Here is an 18,147-nt window from a genome sequence, read left to right as displayed (position 1 = left end):
CCCTCTGATTCATAAATCAGTGAGCAGCGGCCTTTTCCTCCATGCCAACACTCAACATCTAATACTGAGGTGTACAGTACAATATTTCTAAATAGTATGTCTGTATATAGAGACAACTCTTATGATGGGTGTATAGGTATCAAGTATGAAAGGACAGCTTGTTCAGGGACATGTTCTGTATGAATTGGGTCCCAGATGACATGTGTGTGTGTCATCTTTGTGTGTGTGGTTCAGTGAACTGTATCAGTCTCTGCAGTAGCTTCCAGCTGCAGCAGTCAGTTCAGTTTCGGTTCAGTCTGACTGAGGGAGGTTTTTGTACGACGATTTTTTACTGTGTGAACACATCCTGACTGTTGATCTTATGACGACTCTGACAGTAATAAACTGCTGCATCTTCAGCCTCAACTCCACTGATGGTCAGAGTGAAGTCAGACTTTGATCCACTGCCTGAAAATCGACTAGAAATCCCTGATGCTCGTCTATTGGCTAGTAGATGAGCAGTTTAGGTGCTGCTCCCATATTTATGTGGTACCAAAATTGGTCATGGACAGTCACATAATAAACATCTTGACTGGTCCTACAGCTGATGGAGATGGAGGCTCCCCGAGCAGAGCTCACTGCTCCAGGCTGAGTCACTGTGACCTGACCTCTGGACTCTGAGGACACAGAGACAAAAACTAAAGCGCGTCACGGTTTAGTCGGCTTCATTCAGAGGGACGGATGTTCATAGAGGAGAGGAGTTTGATTTCTCTGGACTTTACCTGAGAAGCAGCAGCAGAGGAGAGTCCAGATGAGGACGGAGGTCCGAGTCATGTTTCTGATGAGGAGGATTTCTGTGTCTTCTGTTGTCATGGAGACAGCTGTCAGTCCTCCAGTGTTCAACTCTCAGGACTATAAAGTCTCCCAGAGCACTGGAGCATGGTGCTGCCTGATGCAAAGTGGCTCTCTATGGAAATGCTCCGCCTGACTCCAACAGGGACTTGGATTACTCTGAGGATGCTGTTTCTCTACGGATCAATCCCTTTATCACAGGATTGATCCAGAATGTGTCAGGGAGCATTTTAATGTGGAGCAGACTCTAATTGTGGATATATTACTTTCTAAAAGCTTTTCTGTCTGCTTTCATTTATTGTTGGAGGGATCAATTTCACTTTCAGACACATTCAACATAAATCTCTAAAAATGTGATTCATTCTGAACAGATGTGGCGGTGCTTATACATATACAGTGAAATAGTAAATGAATAATAACCACAGGAAGTGTGTGTTGTTGAGTGTGTTTGTTCAAAGTCAGAGAGCCGTGTCTCTCTACAGTGAGAGGTTTTTGTACGACGGCTCAACCAGTTTGTATCACTGTGGTACACGTTCGGTGGAGGAACCAGACTGGATGTTGGAAGTAAGTTCAATTATGATGTATTTATTAATTCATGAGAAATGTTTAGAGTCTTTGGAAGACATCTAACTCTCTAAAAGCTGAAATACCTGATTTTACATATTTCTTGTGATTTTTCAACATTGTTCTACAAACAATCAAAATACAGTTTTTTTTATTAGAAATTGAAATAATGAAATAAAAGGTTATGCGTGTCTGATTGGCAGGAGAAACCCTGGTAATCAGGTTTTAGACGACAGAAACTTGAGGACTTGTAGTTTAGGTGTTGTTCAGACTAAGTCAGAGAGCCGTGTCTCTCTACAGGGAGGGGGGCTTGGACGGCGGCTCAATGAACATTAAATATCATATCATCACTTAAGTTTGGATTTCAAACCTTTAAAAAATTTCTATATCTGAAATATGAGTTTCTTTTTAAACAAATTACCAAACAAAATGAATGGATTCCTTACAACGCTCTTTAAAAATACAACTGATCACTTTCCTTCCTCTGATCTTAGGTATAATTTTATATAAATGAGGGTTAATCACCATGGATTCCAAAAGTAGTAAAACTAGTAATGTGGTGTTAGTGAAAACTAAAAAAAAGTCTGAAACGGGACGAAGAGACAAATCTTTGTCAGTTTTTGAGTCAGGAGGACAACATATCAAATCTGTTGTATGAACATTTTAAATATGGTCGGTTGATTTTTTTTAGCTGATACGTTCTTTAAAAGAGGATCTGATTAACGTTTGCCTTTCTGAGAGTTCACACAGTCAACATTTCTGTAGAAATGGACCTGGACTTTGAATAAAAAACAGATGACAGAATATGTATTCAGACTGTATTGTATTGTTTTCTTCATATAGTAAAAACAAGAGGTTTTCTCTGGTATTTTACATTTTAATTGTATTTCCAGTGCAGTTTGATGTATTTGGGTCATATGAGGACTCTTTCTGTGCTGATGTGCATGAGAGGTTTCTTAAAGGGAAGTGAAACAAGGTGTGAGTGAGTGACTGGTGGAGCAGAAAAACCATGAGACAGAAACTCCTTAAAGGAAGAGACCCCCCCCCCCCCCCCCCCCACACACACACACACACAGTAAAGGGTTATGAGTTGCTGGTGTGTGATTGACAGCTGTGTGCTTCCTGTCCTCTAGCCGCTGCTTCTCAACCGTTAACTTATTTTGAGGTTTGATGCTAATTCTTTTTAACCTTCCACCTCTGCTGCTATAGGTGATGTACGCCCCACCCTGACGGTGCTGCCCCCCTCCAAGAAAAGCTGCAGCAGGGGAAGGCCACGCTCATGTGCCTGGCCAACAAGGGCTTCCCCTCAGACTGGAGTCTGGCCTGGAAGGTGGCCGGCAGCAGCACAGCAGCTGGGAGGAGAGCAGGAGCCCCGGGGTGCTGGAGGACGGCCACTACAGCTGGAGCAGCACCCTGAGGCTCCCTGCAGACCAGTGGAGGAAGGTGGGCTCTGTGACCTGTGAGCCACCCAGGGCTCCCAGACTCCGCTCTCAGAGACACTGAGGAGAGACCAGTGTTCCCAGCCTGAGCTGACTCCCTGGCAGGGACTCTGCTCCTGGTTTTACTCTGACACTGCTCTCACTCTGCACTCTGCAACTAGCTCTGGCTTTTATTTCTCCTCTTTCAATAGACACATTTACCAGCTGGCTGCAATGTCTCAATATTATTTCAGTGTTTCCGCATAATAAAGACGTATTCATCAAATCAGCTGTTTCCTGTTAATTATTATCAATTATTACATCTTTTCTTAATGGTGTCACTGACTTTATGAAATCCTGAAGACAAACTGATCCAACAAATATGTTTTAATGTCTCCATGGTGACTGTATAAAGACAATATAAGGTTATATAAAACAATGTCTGTAATGATAAACCTTTGGAACAAAACTCATTGTCGGAACATTTCAATGATAAATTAGGATTGAGGAAATTAAGGACGGCAGTATTATATTTGTTTTAGGTATATCTAAAGAACAGTCAATATTACTCACATGAAACTACAAAATTCTAACACGTTTTTTAAATCGGAAAAAAAAAGCATGATATCATCAGCGTAGAGAAATAAAACGAGTAATCTGCAGTTCAAATTCTGGAAATATTTACATTTTGTTTCTGCTGAATAAACAAAAGACAAATAAAGAGACAACAAACAAAATATGTCAAATGTTACTGATTTGCACACAGAACTTCATAAATCATTTGATTACAATCATGAAATACATGTGGTCGCCAAACAACAAAAACAATACAAAATGACTCAAATACAAGCTCCAATCACAATGCAGTTGGGACACTGCCTAAAACGTGTTATGTAAATACAGGACATCTAGTATGTATGCAAAAAAAAAATAGAATACAATCATTTGCAAACCTTTTCAACTTGTATATAAGTTGAAAAGGATTTGCAAATTATTGTTTATACAGTAGTGGAAGTCATTTATTTCTGGATCATGGATTGACAGACTGATGTTCAATAATTTGTTCCAAAGCAGGAAATTCTTTTAATTCATAAAATGTCATTGCAACTTAAATAAACATTAAACGTTTTAGTTTAGGCAACAGAAAGAACTGTGAAAGCAGCATTTCCTCTTTCAGCCAAACTGCTGAACTGCTGTGTGGAGTGTGTGTGTGTGTGTGTGTGTGTGGTGTGTGTGTGTGGGGTGTGTGTGTGTGTGTGTGTGTGTGTGTGTGTGTGTGTGTGTGTGTGGCTGGTTGTGGGTGTGAAACCCTTTAACTAAGGTGTGAATAAATACAATTTATAAATGTTTCCGTTTTCAGTTTTATACCCTGCACTTATAGTTTATAAGGGTTTCATAAATAAATCCAAATATTGGACAATGCAGTGTCCTGATTGAAGTTAAGAAAATCACTTTAAAGGAGTAACCATGTTTTTATTAAAATATATCAAAATAATCAGTAATAAGGTTGTTGTGTGTGTGTTGTGTGTGTGTGTGTGTGTGTGTGTGTCCTATGTGCTGTTACTCACTAAACATTTTATTCTCAAAGATCCCGCTGGTAAAGAAACTTTATTCCTTCACAGGGAGTTGAAGTTGCATCGGGAGAAGATATTGAGGTCCCAACTATATATAATTGGGTTAGGGTTAGATGCCCCAACAATATTTAGTTGGGTTAGGGTTAGATGCCCCTAAAATATTTAGTTGGGCTAGGGTTCGATGCATTATTATTTCCAGATAGTAGCCTACGTATTTGAGCGGTATGGTTTTTTGTCCCAGTCTATCAGTTATGTTGCCTACATATGTTAGATCTGCTGCAGGTAGCACTGTGTCCCCCCTTTGTCTGTCCTTAATTGCAGGAGTGAAGCCTGGTGTGCGGGAGTCAGGGTTCCAACTGCAGCTCATCTACTCTAATCACCTCTGCTTCAAATACCAGGTCAACCTACTACACTTCATCAGATCATAGTCAAGACTATGTTAGGCTTGCTGATGAGGCTACCTGGTGTCCTAGGTTTTGTCATATTTGCTTGTCCTGATTATTCTTTGTCTGCCACAATTCTTTGAACCAGACTCCTGCTGACACTTCACTCCTGCTCTCCACACTGGATCTTTTGATTATTGGACACGAACCCTCAAACACGGTCCCACACACGCTTTGTACCCTGGATTCCCATTGGATTTTGGACTTAGCTTTTCCCTGTTGCACCCCTTAACTTGGACTTTGGAATAAACCTATAAACTATCTGTTTCCGTGTTCCGTGTCTGCATTTGGGTTCAACCTAGTTCCACGCGTAACAGCATTGCCTTATCTGTCCTCATATCACTAACGTCACCCATCGTGGACATACTCTACATCCCAGTAGTTTCTTTGTGTCATTGTGTGCTGTTTTGCAAATGGCACTTTTCTTTACAATATTGGCATATTAGTAAAGCCACTGTAGCAAAGCAAAGACTGCAACTCAATTGTTCTGAAACATGTTTTAAGCATTTTCGTAGCGTTCCCTGGACACCAACCACTAAGAGCCTGTCAAGTGAGTGGAGATCACGCCACCCAGAGTGTATCTTGGGTTAAACGTGGACTTTCCAAGGGTGCATGGTAACTGTCCTGGGCCGTAGGGTCCTTTTCTGAGCTAAATAACGTATGGGGTAACTAAGAATTTGCAGAAATGTTGTGTGATTAACTGACTGAGAAGTATTTCTTAGAAATAATGTTGGATGTATGTCTATTAATGTTTGAAGCCTAGAGAGCTTCCAAAACAACTGTGTAACTAATTGCTGATAAATAATTATTAAAAGACGAAATATGGGGATTGATTGAATTCTGAAAAAGGGCAAATGGACAAACAAGTTAGGACATGTTCAGCTTGTTGGGAAATCAGAGTGGGCAGCAGGAACATGCATGAATCATTGATGGGCAAACTAGGTTTTTGTGTCAAACTGTATAAAGGGCAGAAACAGGCAGGGATTGGGGTTATACCTCAGCAGTTCTCAAGGGCGTTGAACTGGACAATAGATCTTTAGACTCTGCATCCTCAACTATAAAAGTTGGGAGTTGGACATGAGAACAGCAAAAGAAACTTCAGATAACTTCTTCAGTGGAATTGCGAGACAGAAGCCACCGTAGCCACCCGGTTGAAGGAGTAATTCGGACTCTGACGTCTTTTTTCTGTTCAACTGCCTCAAAGGCTGTGGATTTATAGACATTTTGAAGACTTTGGACAAGGTTGGACAGCCAAGGGCAGAAGAAAGGGCGCGGTCCCCCCGGCCAGGGTGACACGCTCCTGTCCCACCTCTACAAAAGAAGATTGCCAAATTCATCCAAGCTCAACTATCGCATCCAGGTTTTGCCCTTCACATTCCTATCAATTATTAGGAACTGACCAGTATAGCTGATAGCGTTTACAAGTCAATCATTTTAAGGGAGTTTTACATTTGTAATCATTTTATCAAGTTTTATTCAATATCACAAAATCAGATGCGTGTTTTTGAATTCTATTCATTGATCAATTTATGCTCAATCCTTAAGTTGTATGCTTGCTCTTGCTCTATACTACATAAAATATATAAATACTGCATTTAAAGTACAAGCAGTACAGTAGATTGAATTATTTCACTAAAGGTTGCAATTAATGGGGTTAGTGAGTTTAACATCTTTAAAGGTTCTTATAGGTTGCTCTAGCCACTGAAATTAATTTACCTTTAGGGCCTATTTTCCTGCCCGCTAAACAATATCCTAGCAACTAACCAAGTGCCCTGATCAATGAGGACAGAGCTGTCGTGAACGGGCGCGGCTGAGGTGGTATCTGGGTCTGGGGCTATTCAGTCAGGTGCTGTTTCAGAGTAAGCAGGGTAGACGCTCGGATGGAGACAGTTAGGAGCTAGGAGAATCTCTTCAACACCAGCTTAAACAATCCTCAGTCATACCTAGAAGGTAATATCCATAGGTTTAAGAAGGATCGGACCCTTTGAACGGAGAGCTGGTCCAGTACCCTCCTAAACAGGGATTACCGGGATCTAACAAGCCATTTAAGAGTTCCACAGTACTGCAGTAAACCCTTTTGAAATAAAAGATCATGAATTATTATTCAGAATAGGATTAGTAGGCCTAGTACTTTTTCCCCAGCAGGATTGCACCAAAACGAAATAGATTGTAGGTTCAGTGTGCAGTGGCCCAGAGTCTCCGTTGGCCGGCGATGTATTGTTTTTGTAATATTTAATCTTAAAGCTCACCACTGCCCTGCTTACTCTGCATTTCTGGGTCTGCCATTTCCTGAAAGCTTAACTTCCTCTAACAGAACAAAAATAAGTCTCTGGTCCAACAATAGTTCCTCTTTTAGAGATGGTGAATGCACGAATATGTTTTTACTTTACTTTACTTAAAGATAATTTTATAAAGTTTATCTGAAGGTTTTATAATTCCAATTCCTAAATGAATGCTGCAATTTGAGTCATATTTTTAAGTGGAACTTGTTGCTTAACAGTAACACATGTATTAGGATGTGCATCTGTCTTAGTGGTTTGTGCCACTTCCTGTTTTCAAGGAGTGACCAACTCAAAGACGGACAGTGAAAGTTTTTCAGTTGGTCAAGAGGTCTGCAGAAAATGTCGCTGCGCCACATTTTGAGCCTGAATATGAGATATAAAAGAAATGTCCAAGAGACCAGCGGAGAGGAAGAGGAGAGTCAGGTGGGGATCTTAGAGGAGGAAGAGCATCACGCTGATCTCGGGCCACAAAGAGCCGGTAAGTCTGAAATGATGATTGGTGGAAAGAGGAAGTTTCATCTCAGTTTACGTGTGGCTTTAGAACAATTACATACTGAATAATATTTCTCAATCAATCCACCATTGGTCACCTTTAACTCTGGGTCATTATCAGGTGTCCTGGTGCTGTAATCTGGTGCCTCGTGAGTCATTATTCTTATTGTTATAATCTTACTTCCAACATAATAACTCCTGTTGTGGATGTATTTTGTCTCCGTAGGACCACACACTCAAAACAAGCCTGCAGCCAACAACAGAAGGCGTCTCAAAGCTGCTGCAGTGACTCTGGGAGGGTTTTATCTTCTGATATTGGCTGCACTCTTCATTCGCTGTGAGTATTTATGTTTTAATACAAACTGTCATATCTTAAAGGAGACATGTCATAAAAACATACTTTTCCAGTTCTTATCTACATTTGGGCATCTGGAGTGCTACCAACCCACCAACTGGGAAATAAGACTATTCAACAAGCTATTCACATCTGACTCCTCCTCCTCTGTCCCAGTCAGGCTCATTAGAATATACTTCCCCTTTCTGAGGATCTCCGCCCACGGCTTCACAACCACCGTCTGCATAGTGGCGCCATATTTTTTAAATGAGCCAATCAGAGCAGACTTGGTTTTTACAGGAGGAGTCTTGAAGAGACAGTTTAAAACAGAGGATGTGGTTCTTGTTCACACTTGATGATGATAATGAGTGATATTTCATTATGCACAGGATACATAACTTAATTCTTTCTTTAGTTTAAAGAAGAATGATTTGGTGTTGTTGGTCGGTTTCTTATTTTGATGGGGTTTTCACCTGATATTATTAGTCTACTATTGCTCTTTCATAGTTTGAAATTCTCATTTTATATTATTGATTACCTTTCCTTATGTAACTGTTGTTATTTCTATCCTATATAAGGCTTATCTTATTTTTCAGTCACTTTGCTGCAGACCAGATACGACCAACTGAGCAACAACTACACTCAGTTACAGGATGAAGTAAATCAGCTGAAGGACAGAACTGAAGGTGAGAAAAGTTGAACCCCAATAATGAATAAATAATGAACATAATATTATTATATATAATAATCTCATGATGTCTTACTTGCATCTATGGCTGTTTATTTCAAGACGTCTCTACAGTCAGTTACAGAATAAAACTGAGTGTAAATCACAGTCAGTTACACGATGAAGTAAAGCAGCTGAAGAACAGAACTGAAGGTGACAAAAGTTAAAACCAGTAACCTCCTGTATTATACACATTTACATCATAGACCTTGATTGTGTAGTTAGCGTTGATTATAACTGTTTCATGCTGTTCAACTGTTTTGCCGATGATGTGAATATTCTGTTAGAGACGGTCATTTACACACCTAAAAACCTGGGTTGATATTCAAATTATTCACAGAGTAATCCTCCTGAAAGGGAAACGTAACAGAGGAAAGAAAGATCTTTATTTATTTAGTCTATGTGATCTTTCATAGCTTCAAATTCTCATTTTAGATTGTTTTCCTTTCTTTATGTAACTGTTATTTCTGTCCTAAATAACGGCTCACCTTATCTTATATTTCAGTCACTTTGCTGCAGACCAGATACGACCAACTGAGCAACAACTACACTCAGTTAAAGGATGAAGAAAAGCAGCTGAAGAACAGAACTGAAGGTGAGAAAAGTTTAAAACCAGTAAACTCCTGTATTATACACATTTACATCATAGACGTTGATTTTAACTGTTTTGCTGATGATGTGACTATTTCTGTTAGAGACGGTCACTTACAAACCTTAACCCTCTGAGCCCGAGACACTCGCCCACGAGTGTAAAAGTACCTCTGATTCATAGTTTTATAACTTTTGAACCATACAAGCGATTTACTCACTTTCGGTTTCGTTTGAATCCTGACGCTTTCGGCTTTACGGCGGTCTTTTCCGGGTCTTTCTAGCCTCTACAGGGGGTTTTCTATCCAGCCTGGAACTTCAGCCTCTTTGGGCTTTAAATCCATACTGTTATATCCAAGATTAATCCACTTTTTATCCATAATTCATCGCGTTTTGGCTCATTTCTGCCGCTGGTTCGCTCCTCCGTCTCTCTCTCTGTCTGTCCTGTCTATTGTTTCAAGAAGTACATGCCCATATATGGGAGATAAAAGCACCCCTCTTGTATGGAAGGCCAGAGGGGACAAAAATGCCTATATACTCTATTGAAGGCAAAATGATGCAATATTTAGACACATATTTGCTTGTATAACACTGCTGTGGGTGTAATATCAACAAATATGACATTATTATGTTATTATTGGCATAAGTAAATGTCATGAGAGCAAAACGTCTTGACTTTTTTGGAGAAAAAAAAGGCATGTTTTTTGTCAACTGTATAAGTTATGATGATTATTTCTTCACAGTGTGACTCCCAGGACATATGAGAAGTGTTTTAGAGGTTTTACTTATATGTCTGTGATATCAATACATATCTGGAAGATTCATTTATTTATTTATTTATTTATTTATTTATTTAGTTATTTATCTTTAAGGCCCTACAACCATTTTTAACATGTAAGTGACCTCACTGCAACCCAAATATTCTAATAACCCAGTTTGTCCTAAAAAAAATGATGTTCATATCTTGACTGTAGACAACAGGGTTGATGTTTTACAAGCTTTTATATAAAATAAAACCAGACGGAAATTAAACTGTAAAAATGGCCTCAGGGCCCAGAGGGTTAACACCTGAGTTGATATTCAAATTATTCAGAGTAATCCTCCTGAAAGGGAAAACCCTCATGTTGTCCTTTGGTCACATTGACCCGTTTTCAGTAAAGAAAAAAAAAAAAAAAGTTGTCACAAAAAAATGGGCCATCAAAATAAGCTGAAAATGTCAAAACTTAAAAACATGAAAAAGCACCCATTACATTGAAACAGTGGCAAAAATGTTGGAAAAAGTGATAATAATGTTGAAACAAAGTGAACAAAACGTTTTTTTTCATGATTGATGGGAGGACAACACAAGGGTTAACTCAATAGTTACAACTCCAAGTCGTATCACTTTGACACTGAATGGTGTGAAATCTGTTTTTAAATCTTGTTGTTTGACATGAAGCTAAAGTCTGTCCTGATGGATGGACGAGATATGGATGCAGTTGTTACTTTAAATCTAAAGAGAAGAAGGTTTGGGAGGACAGCAGAGATGACTGTCAGCAGAGAGGATCAGATCTGGTCGTCATTGACAACGAAGAGGAACAGGTGAGTGTGTTTGCTTCTGAGTGAGTGATCTCAGAGAAAAAGACATTTAATGGAAATATGTAAATATGAAGAGAAAGGAAAATGTTAGTGTTAATGTTGCTGTGTTGATCTCTAACGGTGAACTTCCTCATGTTCTCTGTTTCTCTGCTGATTCTAAATGTCTTTCTTCTCTTTCCTCCGTTACTAATGTGTGGTTCCTGTCCTGCTGTTGGGTCCAGTCCTCAGTGTGGGGGGACCGAGGATCCCTCTTGTGTTTGTTGGGGCTGATGAAGTCACAAGATGACTTTACTACAACAGAAATGCTGAACTGGGAACAGAGAAATGATTGTGTGTCTCTCGTCCACTTCTAGAAGTTTGTCTCTGAGCTGAGTAACGGAGGAGAGTCCTGGATTGGTCTACGGTATGTATGGGGACCAGGAGGATGGGAATGGAGATGGGTGGACGGATCACCGCTGACAGAGAAGTGAGACATTTTAAAGGTGTTTGGTTTTCATCACAATTCAGTCACACAGAGGTTTCCTTCTTTCATTAGCAGCTGTTTCAGGTTACATTGATTTCAAAGCTCAATCTTAAATCAGTTATTGAAATAATGTGATTATTAACAGATAATATACATTTTTAAAATGAATTTTAACAGTTTCTTTCAAATTAACAACAATCAGCAGTTTCAGCTGTTTGATAAAGAACATTTATTTGTCTGACAGGTTCTGGGGACCAGGACTGCCTCGCTATGATGGTTACCGGTACGCTGCAGCATGCTGCGATCAACAAGGACAATGGACACAGGGTAGAGCTTATTCTGATACTACGAACTGGATCTGTGAGAAATAGATTATCTAAACTCTTTGATGATGGATGGGGGGGTAGTGTTTGGATCAGCTTTGTTAAATCAGACCAATTCTCCAACATGGGCTCAGCTGTTTATTCTGTGTTGCTAAGTAACCTGGATTCCAGAGATCTTGTTCCTCTCCCTTCATAGAGCCCAATCTGGTTAGAAGTCATGTCCTGACTCTGTAGTCCTACAGGATTATTACAATAAAAGATAAGAACAACATGGATTAGCAGCTGGTCTCTACCTTGGTTTATGTAGTTGATTATAACGTTTGGAGTCAGTTAGTTACAAGTTGTTCCTTAGAAATACCCCCCCCCCCCTCTCCATCTCCCTCCCAGACCAGTCCCCACAGCCAATTAGATCATCATTATTTATTATTATTTTAACGCTGCGCTGTAACCTTAACCTAACTATTGTGTTTGTATCTTTTTGTTATTTGAGCCTGTTTTCCTTTCATGAAAGTCTTTAATTGCTCTTTAATGTTTGATGTAAAGCTTTTGAATTGTCTTGTTGCTGAAATGTGTTCTAGAAATAAAGTTGCATAAGATGTGAACATGCTGGCCAACACATGTACCCTGACTGCAGACCCGACAGCACCTCAATGTGGGCGTGGTTAAACATTTAGCCCCGCCCCTCAACGTTTAACCCCGCCCAGTCTCCAACCGCCCACTACCCAACTCGTTTAATACGGTGTACGAAGAGGACAAGAAACCTTAATGGATGTGGCGAAATGCAGCGATTTAAACATAATAAACTTAATCTTTGGTTTTACTAATTACGAAATACAATATTGACACACAAAACATTAAATTACATCAATAATATATTAAATGATGAAAAAAGGAGAATATTTTAATGTGTATTTATCATAATCAATTGAAACCTGATTCTTTCTTAATGTTATCAAAATTACAGGATCACAAGGCTATAATATATATCATATATATTATAATGTATAATATGTTATATATAATAACAGCAATAACTCTCGTCAAATAAAGGTTTTGTAAAGTGCAGTTGCCATAGTATAAGAAACAATATTGCGGTGTAAGTGACGTTAAAATGAAATTGATTTGTAATTAGAGTAGTAAAGCAAAAGTAGGTAGACATTATATAAATTATATTTACCTGTGACCATAAATAATATTGAAAAAGTAAATACTTGTAATGGGAAAATACAGATAATAAAGATTTACAGAAAGTCTGTGGAGTAGATGAAAAAGGAACAGAAACTACAACATTATCAGGTAGTGCAGGTGTGTAGAGTCTGACAGAGACCTGCGACCTCTCGCTTCCTACACCGGGGGGTATCAGTCTGGTGCTGAAGGAGCTGCTCAGGGAACCCCCAGTGTCATGTGGTGGGGGGGAGGGGGGGGCATCAGTCTGGTGCTGAAGGAGCTGCTCAGGGAACCCCCAGTGTCATGTGGTGGGGGGAGGGGGGGGCATCAGTCTGGTGCTGAAGGAGCTGCTCAGGGAACCCCCAGTGTCATGTGGTGGGGGGGAGGGGGGGGCATCAGTCTGCTGCTGAAGGCTGCTCAGGGAACCCCCAGTGTCATGTGGTGGGGGGGAGGGGGGGCATCAGTCTGCTGCTGAAGGAGCTGCTCAGGGAACCCCACAGTGTTGTGTAGGGGGTGAGAGGTGTTGTCCATGATGGATGTCAGCTTGGCTAACATCCGTCTCTCCCCCACTTCCTCTATGGGGTCCAGAGGACAGTCCAGGACAGAGCTCGCTCCCTGATCAGTCTATTGAGTCTGCTCCTGTCCCGGTCCGAGCTACCCCCCCTCCAGCAGACCACAGCATAAAGGATGGAAGAGGCCACCACAGAGTCATAAAAGGTCCTGAGGAGATCCCTGCACACTCCAAAGGACCTGAGTCTCCTCAGCAGATGGAGGCGACTCTGGCCCTTCTTGTAGAGTGCATGGGTGTTATCAGAATAATGACTACAACTATAACATCATCTGGTCTGTGTCTCATTTCCTCTCAAGGAACATGTTTTGTATAAATGTCTTTGTCCTTATGTAACTGTATTGTGGTTTTCAGTTGTCAAAATCTATTTTCCATATCGATGTCTTGTATTAATGTTTGTCCTGACGTGCTGTACCCCCATTTTATGTTTCTGCAGAACAGGAACCTGCTGAAAACCAGTTTTTAAATTGAGTCAGGCCCGTTTTTATATTGAAATGTAATGTTACTTTTTCTAACTTTCCTGTGTAATAAATACATGAATGAATGAAAAAAACATGGCATTTATTTTTAAGTTTAGAGTTATGTGAGTAAATTATATCCATGCATTACACAACACATGTAATATGATGATCATTGAGACAATGACTACAACTATAACAATCATACTGGTCTGTGTCTCATTTCCTCTCAAGGAACATGTTTTGTATAAATGTCTTTGTCCTTATGTAACTGTATTGTGGTTTTCAGTTGTCAAAATCTATTTTTCTGTATCGATGTCTTGTATTAATGTTTATCCCGACGTGCTGTACCATGTTTTTATGTTTCTGCAGAACAAGAACCTGCTGAAAACCAGTTTTTAACTGAGTCAGGCCCGTTTTTATATTGTAATGTAGTGTAACTTTCCTGTATAATAAATATATGAAATGAAATGAAAACAATTGATGTTAAAATATAAAGTGAAGCCTTAATAATTTTATAGACACTTACGTCATTGGAAAGTTTTCCAGGAGAACTTTGCCCACCACATCTCCTTATTTGTTCCCCAAAAGATAGTTAAGTTCTGCTCATAACATGAGGCAGAATATTTCACAATTCTGTTTAATTGTTTTAAGTTTTCAACCTCACTGCCCAACAGTTTGAATCAACGATACATCTGCCATGTAAAATAAGATTGAAGTTATTTCCTACGGAGACAAGCTGTTACCTTAGTGTAATAATTCATGTTATAAACATGTTTAACAAAAGGAAATAAATCACATTACAAGCCCTAAAGCATCATTGGTCATAACAAGAGAAAACAAGAGGGAAAAATAACGACATACAGTGAGGAAAATAAGTGTTTAACACCCTGCTGTTTTGCGAGTTCTCCCACTTAGAATCATGGAGGGTCTGAAATTGTCCTCGTAAGTGCATGTCCCTGTGAGAGACATAATCAAAAAAAAACATCCAGAAATCACAATGTATGAATGTTTAACTCTTTATTTGCATGATACCGAGGCAAATAAGTATTTGAGCAACTGTCTATCAGCTTAAATTCTGACCCTCAAGACCCTCCACTCCATTTATTATCCTAAATTAGATGCACCTGTTTGAGGTCGTTAGCTGCAAAAAAACATCTGTCCACCCCATACAATCAGTAAGAATCCAACTACTAACATGGCCAAGACCAGAGAGCTGTTCAAAGACACTAGCGACCTCCACAAGGCTGGACAGGACTACGGGGACATGTCCAAGCAGCTTGGTGAAGACAGGTCCACTGTTGGAGACATCATTAGAAAATGGAAGAAGCTAAACATGACTGTCAGTCTCCCTCGGACTGGGACTCCATGCAGGATCCACCTCGTGGGGTCTCAATGATCCTAAGAAAGGGGAGAAACCAGCCCAGAACTACACGGGAGGAGCTGGTACAGGACCTGGAAAGAGCTGGGACCACCGTTTCCAAGGTTACTGTTGGTAAGACACTAAGACGTCATGGTTTAAATCCTGCATGGCCCGGAAGGTTCCCCTGCTTAAACCAGACCAGGTCCAGGCCCGTCTTAAGTCTGCCAACGACCATCTGAAGGATCCAGAGGAGTCATGGGAGGACGTCATGTGGTCAGATGAGACCAGAATTAACTTTTTGGTCCTATTCCCCTAACCGTGTTTGGAGGAAGAAGAATGATGTGGACCATCCCAAGAACACCATATATGGTACCATGATATATTTGTACCAACTCTTGAAGGCTTCAGCGTTAACCCAATTAAAACACTAATGAATAATCTGTTACACAAAACAACTTTAAGTTCATACATTCGGATTGTTTCATTTGACAAAACCACTTTCTTTCTTATTTCCAAAGCAGTTCTCCAAACCCGGAAAACCTCCTCAGCAGTTATGTAAGTTGTAAGACGGAGGTCTCGTATTGTCTTCTCATCCACACTGTCGAGAAGATGGAACTTTTTAATCTCTTTGGATCCAGTAGGTTCTCCCTGCATCTGGAGCGCTTCCCAATCTTTTTTCCACCGGTGAAACTCTCGGCGGATGCCAGAAAACTTTGGGAGGGCAGCTGGCTTCAATTTAATTGCTGGTACACAACTGGTTGAAGTAGTACTTATCTGCTGGTTTCTCCTCTGACGTGTGCCCCTATAAAGTCTGCTTGTCTTATTGTGAGTTTTGGCAGGATAGTTTCAAGGCCTTTGATACGACTGGAACTGTTGTTGCTCTGCTGGGGGGGGCCCAGCACTTCCAATGTTTATGTACCTCCTTCGCAGCCTTCACAAGTTTCTCTAGTTGCCCGATCATAAAGAGATATGCATCTGGGTTTTTACTTGGGTCCACAGCTCCCACGTTTTCTGCTTGCAACTCTGCTGTTGTAATTGCTTGCGACAGATCATATTCCCCGAATTGGCCCACAATGTCTTTTGTATGAGGTCCTTTAGCTCTTGCAGTTTTATCTCACACTCATTGGCTGTTTTGAACAAGTCCCTCTTTTGCTGCACACTCAACTCCTCTGCATCAGAGTTTTCCACAATACATTGCTCCTCTACATCATCGTTGGCTTCCAGGACTTCGCCAGCTTCTGCAGTGAGCTTCTTAAAAATGTCTCTGAGCTCCTCTTCTGATATCATTGTATGCATTCTTGGCACATTATTGGCCAGACGGGAAAACTGACGCTTCGCTGATGTCCTTGCGGTCTTAAGCTGCTCCACTAGTAACGAATCAACCATTGTAATCACGACAGCAGGGCGGAAACAGTCTTTATTTGTCTCTATGGACACGTGTCTCACTTCTCCAGTCTTGAAGCGGTTTTTCACTGTCAAGTTCTGATGTATTTCTTGTGCAATTCCCCACTTGAAAAGGACAGTCCCTCCACATGAAGAGTTTAACTGGATTTCACTCAATAAACAGCCATGGGATCAGTTGTTTGTCTTTTATTAACCATTCCTTGGTGGGCAGTAAATGGGTCAAACACCTCAAAAAGAGACGACAAATACGAATTATCTGAGTTGATAGCCAAATTAAATAAACAAAATGATTCACATTTAACTCAGATAAACGCATTACTGCTATTATAACTATTCCAATTTTAACAAATGTAATCAAATAAATACCCACCATTTTAAATTAAATGATAAGAGTCAGTATATTTTTAGCCAAAGTCATATTTTACCCAAATGCAATACAAAATATTCTTTTATAGTACAAAATTCAATTTATTTCCTAATCATTAGTTAAGCCGTATTGTTCTAGTAAAGAATTATTATCAGGTATCATTGTAGCCACACAACTAGATATGTTGTACCAAAACAAACTGTTGGTATTTTAATTTCAAACTGTATGTTCCTTGTCTTTTAACCAAGTATCTTTAGCCAAATACCTTTATTTTTATTGTTAGGATGTCCACAACGTTTAAATTACTTTTAACTATTTCAAACACATTCTTTGTCAAACAATTAATTTGGCTTCCTTACTTTTCCTTTATACCCCACTTGTTTGATAGAACCAAAAAACATTTAAAGTTGCGAATACGACTGCAAAAAAGTCCTATCAAAGTCAACAAAAGCTAAAAGTCTGTGTTTTTCCAGAGCATCATTAGCACTGCACTGCTTATCTAGATTGTCTAGTTTGTCTAGTTTGTCTAGATTGTCTAGATTGTCGGCTGTCCTTCACAGTTTTGTGGAGGGCTTGGTCTTGCACAATCACCGTGTTCACAAAGATGACATTTCCTTGGTCTTGTGAGTGCTATCAATGCTCCTGTGTGCAAAATTATTAGGCAAGTTCTATTCCTGATAATTTATGATTTGTACTGTAACAAGTGCATTGCTATCAGTCAATCAGAAATGTTAATAAACCTCAAATCAGAATATTAAACAAGGAAAAGTGAGTTTGGCTTTGTCAGGAGAATACCTGTGTGCAGAATTGTTAGGCAACTAAATGGAAAAACTAAATTTTCCCATTTCAATTGTTTATTTTAATTTCTTAGAGTAAGAATAAAAGTAAAAATAAACTATTAACATTTCAAGAAATATTCAGTGACCAATATAGCCACCCTTCTTTCCAGTAACTTTAATGAGCCTTCCATCCCTGGAATCTGTTGGTTTCTTGATCTGTTGATGATCAACTTTTTGTGCAGCAGCAACCACAGCCTCCCAAATGCTGTTCAAGAGGTGTATTGTCTTCCCTCACTGTAAATCTCACGTTTAAGAAGGGCCCACAAGTTCTTAATGGGGTTTAGGTCAGGTGAAGAAGGGTGCCATGTCATTATTCTGTCGTCTTTAAGGCCTTTGTTGGCTAGCCACGCAGTCGAATACTTGG

General features: G+C 39.8%; 1 protein-coding gene and 2 pseudogenes across 1 annotated transcript; 2 read left to right on the top strand and 1 right to left on the bottom strand.

Moving 5' to 3' along the window:
- Positions 1–300: 300 nt before the first annotated feature.
- Positions 301–851, bottom strand: LOC116685241 (Ig kappa chain V region 3381-like; annotated as a pseudogene).
- LOC116685240 (Ig kappa-b4 chain C region-like) lies at positions 812–2,952 on the top strand (annotated as a pseudogene).
- A 4,499-nt stretch (positions 2,953–7,451) lies between these two features.
- LOC116685239 (CD209 antigen-like protein E) lies at positions 7,452–11,989 on the top strand. Its single transcript, XM_032510393.1, has 7 exons — positions 7,452–7,590; positions 7,831–7,941; positions 8,535–8,624; positions 9,171–9,260; positions 10,692–10,834; positions 11,185–11,297; positions 11,539–11,989. The coding sequence occupies exons 1-7, from the start codon at positions 7,452–7,454 to the stop codon at positions 11,663–11,665; spliced, it is 813 nt and encodes a 270-aa protein (XP_032366284.1). The 3' UTR covers positions 11,666–11,989.
- Positions 11,990–18,147: the final 6,158 nt, after the last annotated feature.

Source organism: Etheostoma spectabile, unplaced genomic scaffold (genome assembly GCF_008692095.1).
Source record: "Etheostoma spectabile isolate EspeVRDwgs_2016 unplaced genomic scaffold, UIUC_Espe_1.0 scaffold00569698, whole genome shotgun sequence".
Lineage (NCBI taxonomy): Eukaryota > Metazoa > Chordata > Actinopteri > Perciformes > Percidae > Etheostoma > Etheostoma spectabile.
This window is presented reverse-complemented; position numbering and strand designations above follow the sequence as displayed.